The following is a 16485-nucleotide window of genomic DNA, read 5'->3' on the forward strand; positions in this document are numbered from 1 at the left end:
ACTCTTTGGGGTTCTGGAATCTTGTTACTCTTTGAGATTCTGGGAATGTTGCTACTCTTTGGGGTTCCGGAATCTTGTTATTCTTTGAGATTCTGGGAATGTTGCTACTCTTTGGGGTTCCGGAATCTTGTTACTCTTTGAGATTCTGGGAATGTTGCTACTCTTTGGGGTTCCGGAATCTTGTTATACTTTGAGATTCTGGGAATGTTGCTACACTTTGGGGTTTCGGAATCTTGTTACTCTGAGATTCTGGAAATGTTGCTACTCTTTGGGGTTCCGGAATCTTGTTACTCTTTGAGATCCTGGAAATGGTGCTACTCTTTGGGGTTCCAGAATCTTGTTATACTTTGAGATTCTGGGAATGTTGCTACTCTTTGGGGTTCCGGAATCTTGTTACTCTTTGAGATTCTGGGAATGTTGCTACTCTTTGGGGTTCCGGAATCTTGTTACTCTTTGAGATTCTGGGAATGTTGCTACTCTTTGGGGTTCCGGAATCTTGTTACTCTTTGAGATTCTGGGAATGTTGCTACTCTTTGGGGTTCCGGAATCTTGTTACTCTTTGAGATTCTGGGAATGTTGCTACTCTTTGGGGTTCCGGAATCTTGTTACTCTTTGAGATTCTAGGAATGTTGCTACTATTTAGGGTTCTGGAATCTTGTTACTCTTTGAGATTCTGGGAATGTTGCTACTCTTTGGGGTTCCGGAATCTTGTTACTCTTTGAGATTCTGGGAATGTTGTTACTCTTTGGGGTTCCGGAATCTTGTTACTCTTTGAGATTCTGGGAATGTTGTTACTCTTTGGGGTTCCGGAATCTTGTTACTCTTTGGGATTCTGGGAATGTTGTTACTCTTTGGGGTTCCGGAATCTTGTTACTCTTTGGGATTCTGGGAATGTTGTTACTCTTTGGGGTTCCGGAATCTTGTTACTCTTTGAGATTCTGGGAATGTTGCTACTCTTTGGGGTTCCGGAATCTTGTTACTCTTTGAGATTCTGGGAATGTTGCTACTCTTTGGGGTTCCGGAATCTTGTTACTCTTTGAGATTCTGGGAATGTTGCTACTCTTTGGGGTTCCGGAATCTTGTTACTCTTTGAGATTCTGGGAATGTTGCTACTCTTTGGGGTTCCGGAATCTTGTTACTCTTTGAGATTCTGGGAATGTTGCTACTCTTTGGGATTCTGGGAATGTTGCTAGTCTTTGGGGTCCAGAATCTTGTTACTCTTTGAGATTCTGGGAATGTTGCTAATATTTAGGCTTCTGGAATCTTGTTACTCTTTGAGATTCTGGGAATGTTGCTACTCTTTGGGGTTCCGGAATCTTGTTACTCTTTGGGATTCTGGGAATGTTGCTACTCTTTGGGGTTCCGGAATCTTGTTACTCTTTGGGATTCTGGGAATGTTGCTACTCTTTGGGGTCCAGAATCTTGTTACTCTTTGAGATTCTGGGAATGTTGCTACACTTTGGGGTTTCGGAATCTTGTTACTGTTTCAGAATCTGGAATGCTGCTACTATTTGGCTTTTGCCAGGTACTTGTGACCTGGATTGGCCACCATTTAGATGGGCTACGGGGCTAGATGCACTATTGATCTGATTTGGTAAGGCTAGTCTTATGTTTTCATCAGTTTGCAAAATTACTTATATCACCATATTCTATATACAGCGCTCAAAATTGTATATGCAAATTTGAGAACATGCCCAAATTTAATTGCTTAACAAGCCAATTAGCGCCGATAATTAGGTGCTAATAATTATCAACGTTATTTGGCAATGATTGGAATTTATGCATGCATCTTCGTAGTCGCTGTTCTATAAAGATGTGCGTGTGAATTTTTCCCCGAGGATCCGAAAAAGGGACGTGACCATGGGAGGCGCGTGGGCGGGCCAGGGGCATCGCTAGGATTTGCGCGCAGTGTTATAGAATTTGGAAGATCCGCACCGGGATTTACTCCAGGGTTCAGTTGGTGTAAATCCTCTTGCCTAAAATTTGGCGCAGATTCTGGCGCTAAGCACTACTCTATAAATGGTGCCCAACTTTGAGCCGTTTGCCTGCCTTTTTTGGCACTCAAATTTGGGCTGCATTTCCTGACTTGAGGTCATAATGTATAAATTCCCTTACTGAAACAGGTTTGTTAAAACTCATAATTGAACCGATTTTCTAATTACCCTCCCCCCCACCCATTTTACAAAACCATAGTGCGGTTTTTAGCACTGTCTAAAGCGGTAACAGCTCTGATGCTCACAGAATTCCTATGAGTGTCGGCTCTGTTACCGCTGCTAAAATCCATGCTACAGTTTTGTAAAAGGAAGGGGGGGTAATTTAGGCACCTAATTTTAGGCGCCTATTTATTTTAGAAATCTCTTATAGAATTTCACCCTAAGTTCCACTGTTTCTACCTAGGTGACTGTGAAATTCCCCTCCATGGGACATATTCTATATTCAACACCTAAAAATTTGGCGCCAAACAGGACGGCACTGTGTGCGACTTTATAAAATGCCTCCAAAGCTATGCACAGTTTATAGAATCGCACATAATTTCTAATTAGTGCCAAGATTTACTTGTTAATTGCCAATTAGTGGTGCATGTACAACTTTGGTTGCATTATACAGAATCAGGGTTGCGTCAATGTGTTTGTTCCGCAAACTGACTGAATGTCTGTCTTTCGGCAAATCTCCAAACTTGGCTATTTTCTCTCCGGGACGGTCACATTGGACTTTAAGCGCCAGATGTTTGCATGGGATGATTTGTCGATTGTACAGGTTGAGCTGCCGTTTCTTTATTAATGACTCCTCTCCGTCTTCTGTAGAGCTACAAGTTTGCAGTGATATTCAACACGACGACGGTCCATGCCTTGCCGGTGATGGTAAATGTTATTAGCAACCTACTTCTCCAGAACCTGAACGTGAGCGAGCGCATCGCCATCTGGAGCAGCCCATTCTTTCAAGTAAGTGGAATCGGAAAAGTGAGCCGATATTAGTCAAGCATATAATTTAACGGCAGACTTGTTCGAGCTGTAGAACTGTGATCACCATTTCAGTGCACTCAGATATCTAGAAATAACGGTCAACCTATACGTCAGGGGTCTCAAAGTCCCTCCTTGAGGGCCGCAATCCAGTCGGGTTTTCAGGATTTCCCCAATGAATATGCATGAGATCTATGTGCATGTACTGCTTTCAATGCCTATTCATTGGGGAAATCCTGAAAACCCGACTGGATTGCGGCCCTCGAGGAGGGACTTTGAGATCCCTGCTATACTTTGTAGGTGATACATATCCACTGGACCAACTTAATACATATGTGACTAGCTTTCAAGAGTCATCCACTCTTCAGTGCACCTATAATGGGTTTAAATTATACAATTATTTCTTCACTGACCTGATGAAGAAAAGATAAAATACTGGGATAGACTAAGGTCCATCAAGCCCAGTATCCTGTTTCCATCAGTGGCCAATCCAGGTCACAAGTACCTGGCAAGATCCCAAGGAGTAAAACTGATTTTATGCTGCTTTATCCTAGGAATAAGCAGTAGAGTTCATGAAGTCTTCTATTTTAGGAAATTATGCAAATCTTTTTTTAAACCCTGCTAAGCTAACTGTTTTCATCACATTCTCTTGCAATGAATTCACTGTGTGAAGAAATGCTGTCTCTGATTTAAATTTACTACATACTCCTTAGTCCTAGTATTTTGGGAGAAGTTGCCCCATAACTTTTATCATTTTCGTCGCCCATCTCTGTACCTTTTCTAATTCTGCTATACATCTCCGGAAACCTTGGCACAGATGTGTTATGTAAGTCTAACAAAAAGGTCTCACCAGCGACTTGTTGACTCCTATTTCTGCATGTCATAAATTACATCCCACTAGCCACTGGTTTACAACTTCTTGGGTGATTCTCTGTTAACCCCTTTCTTCAAGCCTAGCCATTAAAGCTACAACATGTGCATCTTGGGCCTAATTCTATAAATGGCAGCTTACCACGCCTAACTTGTAAATGCTGGTCGGCGCGGTTTTCATTCAACTCGCAGGCCTATAAATGCCTACGTTAACTACGCCTATTCTCTGCCCTCTAACCACGCCTCCTGTTCAGGTACGTGTTGGAGAGTACCTTGACTTAGGCATTGTTGGGTGTTGTGCTGATATCCATGCGCAACCTTAATTATTAATAATAAAAATTATTCTTTAATTATTTTTTAATGGTGTGGTCAATTACCACACCATTTAAACAATTAAGAAACAATTTAATTGCATGCAAATTTTAGTTAGGTGTTGCTATTCATCCAAGATTAAACACATAAGAATAGCTTTACTTGGTCAGACTAAAGGTCCATCAAGCCCAGTAGCCCGTTTTCACAGTGGCCAATCCAGGTCCCTAGTACCTGGCCAAAACCCAAAGAGTAGCAACATTCCATACAGAATCTGAAAGAATAGCAAGATTCCGGAATCCCAGAGAGTAACAAGATTCTAGAATTCCAAAGAGTAGCAACATTCCATACAGAATCTGAAAGAATATCAAGATTCCGGAATCCCAGAGAGAAACAAGATTCTAGAATCCCAAAGAGTAGCAACATTCCATACAGAATCTCAAAGAATAGCAAGATTCCGGAATCCTAGAGAGTAACAAGATTCTAGAATCCCAAAGAGTAGCAACATTCCATACAGAATCTGAAAGAATAGCAAGATTCCGGAATCCCAGAGAGTACCAAGATTATAGAATTCCAAAGAGTAGCAACCTTCCATACAGAATCTCAAAGAATAGCAAGATTCCAGAATCCCAGAGAGTAACAAGATTCTAGAATCCCAAAGAGTAGCAACATTCCATGTAGAATCTCAAAGAATAGCAAGATTCCAGAATCCCAGAGAGTGACAAGATTCTAAAATCCCAAAAAATAGCAACATTCCATACAGAATCTCAACGAATAGCAAGATTCCGGAATCCCAGAGAATAACAAAAGGTTCTAGAATCCCAAAGAGTAGCAACATTCCATACAAAATCTCAAAGAATAGCAAGATTCCAGAATCCCAGAGAGTAACAAGATTCTAGAATCCTAAAGAGTAGCAACATTCCATACAGAATCTCAAAGAATAGCAAGATTCTGGAATCCCAGAGAGTAACAAGATTCTAGAATCTTAAAGAGTAGCAACATTCCATGCAGAATCCCAAGGAATAGCAAGATTCCGGAATCCCAGAGAGTAACAAGATTCTAGAATCCCAAAGAGTAGCAACATTCCATGCTACCGATCCAAGGCAAGCAGTGGCTTCCCCCATGTCTTTCTCAATAACAAGACTATGGACTTTTCCTCCAGGAACTTGTCTAAACCTTTCTTAAAACCATTTAGGGCTCCATTTATAGAATCAGGCCCTTTGAGTTGGGTCAGTAAGCATACCTGTTGTACTGTGTTTGAGACTGTCTTCTCCCTATGAGCCAGTGTATTGCAAACTGTGTGCCGTGGCAGATTCCAGGAGTGCCGCGAGATGCCGGTGAGGAGGAGAGGCGTCGGTGCCGGCTGACTGCTTACAGGATGTGCCTCTCTCAGCGAGAGGCACGTCCTGTAGTCAGTCAGCCAGCACCTGCGTCTCTCCTCCTTGCCTGCACCTCTGCTCCTTCTCACCTCTTCTTCTGCAGCACCTCCACCCCCCACCCCCCACCGGCAGTAATAGGAGGCTCAGGGGCGGGGGCTATACATGGGGAAATACGGTACTCCCTCCACAGCCTCCCTTTACCCAGCTGACTCAAGGAACAGAAGTTAATTAAGCTTGATGACTTAGGCCTCCTGCATGGCACTGTCTGTGGGTCAATCCTGCTGATATTATTTCTTTTTTTATAAACTACCTATAAACCCAAAGCTAACTGTACAATCAGATATAGAGGGTAAGTTTCTATCCATGCAGGGCTCCCAATCTCTGAGTTTATACCTAAGGCAGTGGTGCGTTAATCGACTATTATGGACCTGATAGTCAGCAATGGTTATCGCAGCACCAGCTCACCAGATACATGTCACTGACTGGGATATTCAGTGGCACTATAGAGATGGGGATACATAAGAACTTAGGTGTTGCCATACTGGACAGTCCAAAGGTCCATCAAGACCAGTATCCTGTCTCCAGCATCCCTAAACAGTAAAACAGATTTTATGCTGCTTATTCTAGAAATAAGCAGTGGATTTTCCCAAGTCCATCTTAAATAATGGCTTATGGACTTTTTTCGTTTAGGAAATAATCCAAACGTTTTTAAAACCCTGCCAAACTAACTGCTTTTAACACATTTCACTGGCAGTGAATTCCAGAGGTTAGTTCTATAAAAGCAGATGCTGACATTTACAAGCCAGTTATGTGTGTAAATGTTCAGAATATGGCTAGGCGCTTATGTGTTATTCCGTAAATATGCACATATTTTATAAAGCAAGTGTTTTGCAGATAGGTGTGCATGTGGGCAGAGCATGGGCAGGGTGCACTTTTATGCATTCAATTCGTACAGTTGCGCTCCTACCAACAACACTTAGATGCAGATACGCCAGCTTTATGAGTGTCATAAGTGCTCACACCTAACACATATGTGGCCTTTGTAGAATTAAACTCTGGAATTCGAGGGTGGAGAGTGCGGTGAAATCGGTTAGCTTAGCAGGGTTTACAAAAAGGTTTGGCTAATTTCCTAAACGAGAAGTCCATGGGCCATTATTGAGATGGCCTTGGGAAATTCACTGCTTATTCCTAGACTAAGCAGCATAAAATCTGTTTTGCTTCTTGGGATCTAGCTAGGTACTTGGGTCCTGGGTTGGAAACAGGATATTGGGCTTGATGGACCTTTGTGGTCTGTCTCAGTATGGCAATTCTTATGTGACCAAGTATAGGATAATGAAGCCATTGTGACATCACTGCTGAGGTTGGCTCTTAGGCATTGGTGGAGTGAGGCATAATGACATCACAATCTCAGCTCTGGAATTCTTATGTATGCCAATTCTTATGTTCTTATGTGCACTGTTATAGAATTATCCACACAGTCACGCTAAATATCCTTACCGATTGCCTCGGCACTAGCTGGATAGTGCTGGAGTTATCCATAAGTGGAGATAGAGCAAATCAGCTGGTTCTAATTGCAATATGCCTTCAGCAGTCTTGGCAGCCATTGCAAATGAAGCAGTGGCACAGGGCAGGAACAAATGGGGTTCATTCCTGCTGCCAAAGACTCCGCTAGACCACCAGGCCTTCCTAAGGTAAGCCCAGGGAGGGCATACGAGTGGTATAGGGGGAGTTTTATAGCGAGGGGGAAGGAGGGAGTTTCAGATGAGAGTGCACAGGCATTCTTGGCCAAAACTCGAACCTGGATTTGGTCGGGTGTCGGTGCCGAAACTGAAATTCGGTCTCTCCTTAGAACTTAGCGCAGCAAAATGGCTGGCTAAATTATCCAGATAGGGCCAGCATTGACTGCGTTATCCATATTATCAGCACTAGCCACTATCTGGACAGCAGTCCTCAACATCTGGCTTTTATTTAAATGATACGGCCAGCAATAGAGAATGACACAGTGCCAAAATTCATCACCGTTCCCATTCTCGCGGATAACCGCGGGAAATTATCTTCATGTCATTCTTTAAGGAGAGAGGGAAGAATCAGAGTATAATTGGCCACAACCACTGACCCTCAAGCTTTGCTTTGAAGAATGCTGGTGTAGAAGGACTGAGGTTGAAACAGACACTACAGAATGACAGTCTCTGGTATCCAGAGCAGATATTGTGATGTCATAATGCCTCATTCCACCAGTGCCTAAGAGCCAATCACATCAGTGATGTCACAATGGCTTCATTATCCTTGGCTCCCATAAGAATCAGAGTATGAATGGCCACAACCACTGACCCTCAAGCTTTGCTTTGAAGAATGCTGGTGTAGAAGGACCGAGGTTGAAATAGACACTAGAAAATGACATGGGATTATTTCCCGCGGTTATCCGCGGGGACTGGAACGGTGATGAATTTTGTCACCGTGTCATTCTCTAGCCAGCATTTTAAAAAAGCGCTGTTCAACAAAGTTTAAATACTGACTGGTTGGTTTAAAATTTTATAAGGTCTTTGTATCAATTTTTAAAATCTTCTTTATGGTTGATTTGTATTTGATTGGTTTTATATTTCAGTGTATATTGTGTAGTTTTTAGCTTATTTATCCACCCCCCTCTATGAAGCTGCGTTAGGGTTTTCTATCGCTGGCCGCTGTGGTAAAAGCGGAATTCTATGAGCATCGGGGCTTTTACCACCGTGGCCGGCGATACGAGAAACCCTAAAGCGGCTTTGTAAAAGGGAAGGTTAATTGTATTTGATTGTTATGATCTGTTTTGTATTTAGGGCTCCTTTTACGAAGGTGCGTTAGGGCCTTAACGCGCGGAATAGCCCGCACTAAAATGCCCCGCGCGCTAGACGCTACCGCCTCCTCTTGAGCGGGCGGTAGTTTTTCGGCTAGCGCGCGCTTAAAACGCTAGCGCACCTTCGTAAAAGCACCTTAATGTTGTAACTTGTCTTGAGCTAAAACAGGTGAAGGCATGATGCTGAGTATGATCAAAGAAAAAAAAAAAAAAATCATATAACCGAGTAGAGGTTTTGGTTTGTTTTCAGGAGAATGATGATTTTAAGATATTTCTGTATCTCAAAGCAGTGCTTCTGGGAATATTAATATCAGTGCTACCATATTTTGCCATGGAAAACACAGATAACCATAAGGTAATGTGGCACTTCACTCTAGTTATCTATTTCTTTTGGTAGATTCTTGTCGCTGTTTGCTCTTGGAACAAAGGGATCAAATAGGTTTTCTTATAGGCAGTTCTGATTTTAGAAATCCTGTTTTGGGCTCAGTTAATTTACCATTATTATTATGATTTGGCAAGCATAAACTAGAAACGCAGAGCGTTGGGCAGGGTTCATAGACAGTGGCGCGCAAGACGCCAGCGCGCTGACAATCCAGCCCTGACAATTCGGCGCAAGACAGAAGCGCGCGGAGGAAAAAGTAATTTTTAAAGAGGTCCGACGGGGGGTTTGGGGTGGCAACCTCCCCACTTTATTGGTTAGTGTTCGCGCTGCTGTTGGAGGGGGGTTCGGGGGGTTGGAAACCTCCATTATAGCAAAAACAGAACTTTTTCTGATTTTTTTCAGGAAAAGTTCCATTTTCTCTATAATGTGGAGGGTTTCACCCCCCCACACCCCCCGCAACGGCAGCACGAACACTAACCAATAAAGTGGGGGGGTTGCTACCCCAAACCCCCAGTCGGAGCTCTTTAAAAATTACTTTTTCCCCCCCCCGCGCGCTTCTGTCTTGCGCCGAATTGTCGGCTCGCTGGTGTCTGGCGAGCGATTATCCCGTCACCGTTGGGCAGAGACACATTATGGACAGTCTCGACTCTTTGAGACTTTACAGGCTGCTCAGGACAGATGTGCAATATATTCCAGAAAACAAAAACGGCTGGTCCTGCCACCTGGCCGCTCGCTCACGTCTGAGACTTCCTGAAGACGTTCATATTCTCACTACATACCCAGAATTTGGCACATCATTCCCCCCCCCCCCTCCATATCTATTAGATCACTAGACAGCCTTTGGAACAACTGACGCTTCCTGGGAACATTCAATCCCCTCACATTAAACGTCATCCATCGCACCATACTAGAATACAGAAAAAAAATAAGCAATATTCCCACACAGAGATCCCCAAGATAACAAACTAATACTCCAAAATACTTCAGAAAAGCCATGAAAACCTTCCTCTTTACAAACCGCGCTCCTTGAAGACCCACGTCTAAACCCCCGGCGGATGAGAGGCAGAGACAGCCTAACTAACTTATTTATTGATGAGATTATTTATATTTTTTTCACTTTTATTACGTTGAATTTACACCCTTTTGGGTGTATGAATGTGACGGCTGGTGCACTAGGGGCGTGTTCCCATTGCAGGCTGTGTGACTGAGGGCTTCCCGTTCACCTTTCAAAATTTGTGGTCGTTTGTTTACGTCGGGCTGTCTCTCCCCTTCACCCCTCTTTTTGGGTCAGGGGAGACTTGTTATCTAGAGGATGAATCTCAAAGGCATGACCTAAAACTCCAAACGGAATCTCACGAATACTCGCATGTCACCGCAAATATAACCTGGATTACTACTACATTCTCTGACGACAAACATGCACCCACTTGCTAAGAAAGCTATTTTATCTCCATGTAACGTTCTGCAATTTAATCCACCCTATGTCCATTAATTCTGTATTTTAACTCCACATGTTATGTCTATACTGTAATCTAAATCAGTATTTTACAACCTTTTTACACTTATGGACCGGCAGAAATAAAAGAATTATTCTATGGACCGGCATCGGTCCATGGACCGGCGGTTGAAGAACACTGGGCTAAGTCATGGGCCAGACTCCGCCCATCTCTACCCAATCTCCACCCCCAGACCCCGCCCCCATAATAGTACTAATTGCACCTTGCACGTCCCGTGCCTCATGTTGCAACGTCAGAGAGAAGGCTTCCGGTTCAGGCGCAGGATGCCCGTAGGAGCCGCTGCCCGTGGCTTTGTGCACTGAATCAGTTAGGAAGAGGGAGCTGGCTCGAAGATAACGCCGCATCAATCGCACCGTGGACCGGCGGTAGAAGAACACTAAATGAATAACAAAATTAAAGTCTGCTGATCCATAAGACCCTTAAAAGACACTGATGAAAGCAGCCAAGCCAATAGATCAGTCCAGAGCTACCACAGAAAGCACTAAATTGGTCCCTTAACAGTACACTTCTCCCTCCGTATTCGCAGTTTCAGCAATCGCGGTTTCAAGTATTCGTGGTTTTTAGCTTGCTGGCTCCTCCCTCAAAATTGCGTCAGCTTGCATAGAGAAATCGCCGATTCCAAGCGTTTACAGAGAAAATCGCTGATTCCAGGCACTTTCTTCGCCGTGTTTCGCTTCTCTTTCAGGAACAGGCCAGGTCTCCCACCATGTTATTCGCGGTTTCACCATATTCACGATGGTTTTTAATAGAAAACAGCGAATAACATATGAAAAAGTTATTTGCGGTTTTTCTGTATTTGCGGTTCGGTTAATCCCCTATCACAGCGAATACGGAGGGAGAAATGTCATTCATAGTAGTAGTGTGAAGAGTTTCAGTCTTTGGGAAGCAGAGCTGAGATTGTGATGTCACAATGCCTCATTCCACCAATAAGAGCCAACCTCATCCGTGATGTCACAATGGCTTGATTGTAGCAGTTTAACTGTTCCCTTAACTGTATTCACCACATCCTGCTTGTCTGTTTAGATTGTAAGCTCTTTGGAGCAGGGACTGTCTTCTTTGTGACTCTGTACAGTGCTGCATACGTCTGGTAGCACTATAGAAATACACTTCTCCCTCCGTATTCACGGTTTCAGCATTTGCGGTTTCGATTATTCACAGTTTTTAGCTTGCTGGCTCCTCCCCCCAAATTACATCAGCTTGCATAGGGAAATCGCTGATTCCAAGCGTTTACAGAGAAAATCGCCGATTCCCAGCGCTTTCTTCACCGTGTTTTGCCTCTCCTTCAGGAACAGGCCAGGTCTCCCACCATGTTATTCGCAGTTTCACCATATTCACGATGGTTTTTAATAGAAAACAGCGAATAACATATGAAAAAGTTATTCGCGGTTTTTCTGTATTTGCGGTTCTGTTAATCCCCTATCACAGCGAATACGGAGGGAGATGTGTATTCACTTCATCGTTATTAGCAGGAACAATTGAAGAGCACCAGAACAAACATATACACTTCTTCCTCCATATTCGCGGTTTCGATTATTCGCAGTTTTTAGCTTGCTGGCTCCTCCCCCCCAAATTACATCAGCTTGCATAGAGAAATCGTTGATTCCCAGCACTTTCTTCACCGTGTTTTTGCCTCTCCTTCAGAACAGGCCAGGTCTCCCACCATGTTATTCACGTTTTCACTATATTCACGATGGTTTTTAATAGAAAACAGCGAATAACATATGAAAAAGTTATTCGCGGCTTTTCTGTATTTGCGGGTCTGTTAATCCCCTATCACAGCGAATACGGAGCGGGATGTGTATTCACTTCATCGTTATTAGCAGGAACAATTGAAGAGTACCAGAACAAACATATACGTATTCGCGGTTTCAACATTCGCGATTTTGATTATTCGTGGTTTTTAGCTTGCTGGCTCCTCTCTCCAAATGACATCAGCTTGCATAGAGAAATCGCTGATTTCAAGCGTTTACAGAGAAAATCGCCGATTCCCAGCACTTTCTTCACCGTGTTTTGCCTCTCCTTCAGAACAGGCCAGGTCTCCCACCGTGTTATTCGCAGTTTCACCACATTCATGATGATTTTTAATAGAAAACAGCGAATAACATATGAAAAAGTTATTTGCGGCTTTTCTGTATTTGCGGGTCTGTTAATCCCCTATCACAGTGAATACGGAGGGAGAAGTGTAGTGATAATAATGCAAAACCTATCCTCAGTGTGAGACAGCAAGCATAAGGAACCGGTAAACAATCACCGTTCCTGCGCTTGTAAGAATAGCTCACTCGCTTGAAGCTGTAATTAATCAAACGTGAATAATATAAAGTGTACAGAACTAAATTTAATTTTTAAACTTGTTACAGGAGCAATTTAGACACTATATATATCAAAAGTTTTTAGCAGGTGGAATCCCGAAGACCCAACATATTACTAGGTGATAAGATTCAGTTCCACAGTACGATTTCAGTTCTTTATAATCGTTTGCGCTGCCACAGAATCATTAAATGCCATATTTCATAATGCAAAACCAATGTGTTGCTTTTGTATTTTTCCTGTTTTTAAGAATGTGATTTTGTTCTCCATTCAGGATGCTGAGGGGATTATAAATCTGTGAATAAATATGTAAATATTAATAGACAAAGTTGTCGGAGGGTTGGCACGAACCTATATCAAAGCTTTTTGTCTTAATTATAAATAATAATAGGGATCCATATTCTCCTCTTAATTCTTACGAATGAAACAGAGAGAAAAAAAAAAGAAAATCCTTATATCTGTTCTCTAGCAACTAAAAATAGTTGTAATTGAATGGGATCCCAAAAAACATATTCTACATCTTGTAATTTGACTAAACATTTACAAGGAAATTTCAAATAAAAAGATTCCTCTAGGGCCAAAACTCTGCCTTTTAACCTCAAAAACTCTTTCCTTCTAAATTGAGTAGCTCTAGAGACATCGGAAAAGATTCTAACCAGAGAATGACACGGTGACAAAATTCATCACCGTTCCCGTCCCCGCGGATAACCGCGGGAAACCATCTTCATGTCATTCTTTAAGGAGAGAGGGAAGAATCAGAGTATGAATGGCCACAACCACTGACCCACAAGCTTTGCTTTGAAGAAAGCTGGTGTAGAAGGACCGAGGTTGAAACAGACACTACAGAATGACAGTCTCTGGTATCCAGAGCAGATATTGTGATGTCATAATGCCTCATTCCACCAGTGCCTAAGAGCCAATCACATCCGTTATGTCACAATGGCTTCATTATCCTTGGCTCCCATAAGAATCAGAGTATGAATGGCCACAACCACTGACCCGCAAGCTTTGCTTTGAAGAATGCTGGTGTAGAAGGACCGAGGTTGAAACAGACACTACAGAATGACAGTCTCTGGTATCCAGAGCAGATATTGTGATGTCATAATGCCTCATTCCACCAGTGCCTAAGAGCCAATCACATCAGTGATGTCATAATGGCTTCATTATCCTTGGCTCACATAAGAATCAGAGTATGAATGGCCACAACCACTGACTCTCAAGCTTTGCTCTGAAGAATGCTGGTGTCGAAGGACTGAGGTTGAAATAGACACTAGAAAATGACATGGGATTATTTCCCGCAGTTATCCGTGGGGACGGGAACGGTGATGAATTTTGTTACCGTGTCATTCTCTAATTCTAACCAGATCACTGCAAAACTTTGTTAACCTATTTTTAAAGTAAAGTTTCATAATTAGCATTTTATCTATCTCACTCATGCATGTTATTACCAGGGTAGACCGACTCTGAATCACATCTTGAGTATCTTCCAGAAATTCAGTTAAATTAATTTCAGTTGTGACCAAATGGTCTACCTCCTGGGCAGATTCCTTCTTCTAATAATAACAGTTTATACACCGCAGTACCATGAAGTTCTATGCGGTTTACAAAAGATTAAAAGACGTTACAAACTGATTGAACTTAAAAGAGATGAAAGAAAGTGGTTAATAGGTCAAGAGAACCGTATTGAGGAGAAAGAGATGTACGGGGTCATCTGTCTAGATATTTCAGGAACAGATATGTTTTTAGGCGCTTCCTGAATTCCTCATAAGTAGTGGGATTGTTTTACAAGCCCTGTTCAGATGTTAGCAACTCACCTACACTGTTTTGAAAATTGCCCTATTGGCGCATCTGTGAATAGGGCGCTTTGAGACGCAGCCTTTACGCTCCCAGAAACGTAAAACAGAAGGAGCGCTAAGTAAACTTCATCTTCTTTAGCCTGTGAACAAAAAATTTGCAAACAGCAGAAGGTCGCCACAAGCTCTTATCTTGAAATTCTTTTCTTTCCCACTCTCTGGCAGATGAAAATTTACTCCCAGCTCATGATGTCTGGCCTCTACCGCTCGGCGTACTGGACGGGGCAAGCTGCTGTGGACGTTGCCTTCTGTTTCCTCATTTTGGTTCTGATGCTGGGGAGTCTGTTTGTGTTTCACTACGGAATTCATTACCACGCCGAGATGCTGCTCGCTCTGGTACATCAGGCTTGCGTCCTCCTTAGGGATTATATCGTGGCTTGACCACATTTGATGCCACCAATCCCGTAGGCGTCTAGGACGATTCAGCATGGCTGATTCATCGCGGCCAGTGGAGCGCGTTTCAGCCCAGCTGCTTCAGCGCCACGACCGCGTGAACTGGCCACACTGAAATCGACAGCAAGTTGCCTTTGCAGCCCTTTTAGTTCCCTCCAAACACCCCAGCAGCGGCTCGGTTCATTTGTGGGGTGATGTCCCCCCCCCAAACAGCACTTCAGCAGTACTTTCAGATCGTTTGAGGGGGTCATGCACCCCCAAACAACACTCCGGTGGCAGTTCCTTTGTAGAAGAGAGGTTCCCCCCCAAACAATACCACAACCGCCCCTCCCCACACCCCGGAAATTCACCAACAACCCCCCCCACCCACAACTACTTAATGTGTGACCTTTACGGCCTTTTCTGAAGGTGAAATGTAACCCGTTTCAGGAAATGTCCTTCTTTCGTTTCAGATTTTTTGCCTCATTGGCTATGTGCCAGCTGTCGTGCTCTTCACCTACGTGGCTTCTTTCACCTACAAAAAGGTGAAAAATACCCAGGAGTTCTGGTCTTTTATCTTTTCCCTGGTGAGTGACACTGGATCCCAAAATATGGAACAAGTGTGAAAATTATTATAGCTGCATTATAAATCTTGGATCAATCACTTGCGTATGTTAATCTTTGTATATGGTATTTAGATTATTGTAAGTGAACTGAATTATTATTGTAATTCAATTTTAATTAGATGACTTTTAAGGGTCAACCTTCAGGCAGTCCGCATTGGGACAAAGAAGGTCGAAAATCGGCAGGTGTAGGTGAATTTAGAGCAGTGGTCTCAAAGTCAAACCCTTTGCGGGGCCACATTTTGGATTTGTAGGTACTTGGAGGGCCGCAGAAAAAAATAGTTAATGTCTTATTAAAGAAATGACAATTTTGCATGAGGTAAAACTCTTTATAGTTTATACATCTTTCCTTTAACAGTTAAAAGGAAAGATGTATAAACTATAAAGAGTTTTACCTCATGCAAAATTGTCATTTCTTTAATAAGACATTAACTATTTTTTCTGCGGCCCTCCAAGTATTCTATTTTTTCTGCAGCACTCACATTTAAAGTTTAATATCTTTTCTTTCTCAAAACTGACACATTTCAATCACTAAATTGAAAATGAAATCATTTTCCTACCTTTGTTTGGTAATTTAATCGGTCTCTGGTTGCACTTTATTCTTCTGACTGTGCATCCAATATTTCTTCCCTTCTTTCAGCCTCCTGTATGCTTCCTCTCCTCCAGACCTCATTCCCTCCCCCAACTTTTTCTTTCTTTCTCTATGTCTGTCTTTCTCTGATTCCGTGTCCCATTTTTTGCTTTGTTTCTGGCTCCCTGTCCCCCTCCCCCTTCTTTCTTTCTTCCTTCCTGCCCTCCCCCATGCCACCGCTGCTGGGGAATAGGCTGCTGCTGCTGCCGCCATCGGGAACAGGCCGAGATCTCCATGCTTCTCTTCTCCATGGGTCCGACCAACTCTCGCCGCCCGACATCAATTCTAACGTCGGAAAGGACGTTCCGGGCAGCCAGGCAGCGATTGGCTAGCCAGAACGTCCTTTCGACGTCAGAATTGACGTCGGGCAGCGAGAGAAGCAGGGAGATCAAAGAACACAGTGCCGGCCTGTTCCCGATGACAGCGGTGAGAAGGGAAGGGAAGCAGGTTGA

The 16485-nt window shown here is 43.1% G+C and overlaps 1 protein-coding gene across 2 annotated transcripts in view; it reads left to right on the top strand.

Annotated features, from left to right (window-relative positions):
- ABCA5 (ATP binding cassette subfamily A member 5) overlaps positions 1-16485 on the top strand; it is a 153137-nt gene that overhangs the window by 89411 nt on the left and 47241 nt on the right. Inside the window, exons 22-25 of one of the 2 annotated variants that reach the window (XM_033962419.1) lie at positions 2805-2942; positions 8599-8703; positions 14573-14743; positions 15253-15366. In XM_033962419.1, the coding sequence (XP_033818310.1) occupies positions 2805-2942; positions 8599-8703; positions 14573-14743; positions 15253-15366 (528 nt within the window). The remainder of the gene's footprint in view (positions 1-2804; positions 2943-8598; positions 8704-14572; positions 14744-15252; positions 15367-16485) is intronic. The other variant, XM_033962420.1, reaches the window with a different exon arrangement.

The sequence above is a fragment of the Geotrypetes seraphini genome, chromosome 10, assembly GCF_902459505.1.
Source record: "Geotrypetes seraphini chromosome 10, aGeoSer1.1, whole genome shotgun sequence".
Classification (NCBI taxonomy): Eukaryota; Metazoa; Chordata; class Amphibia; order Gymnophiona; family Dermophiidae; genus Geotrypetes; species Geotrypetes seraphini.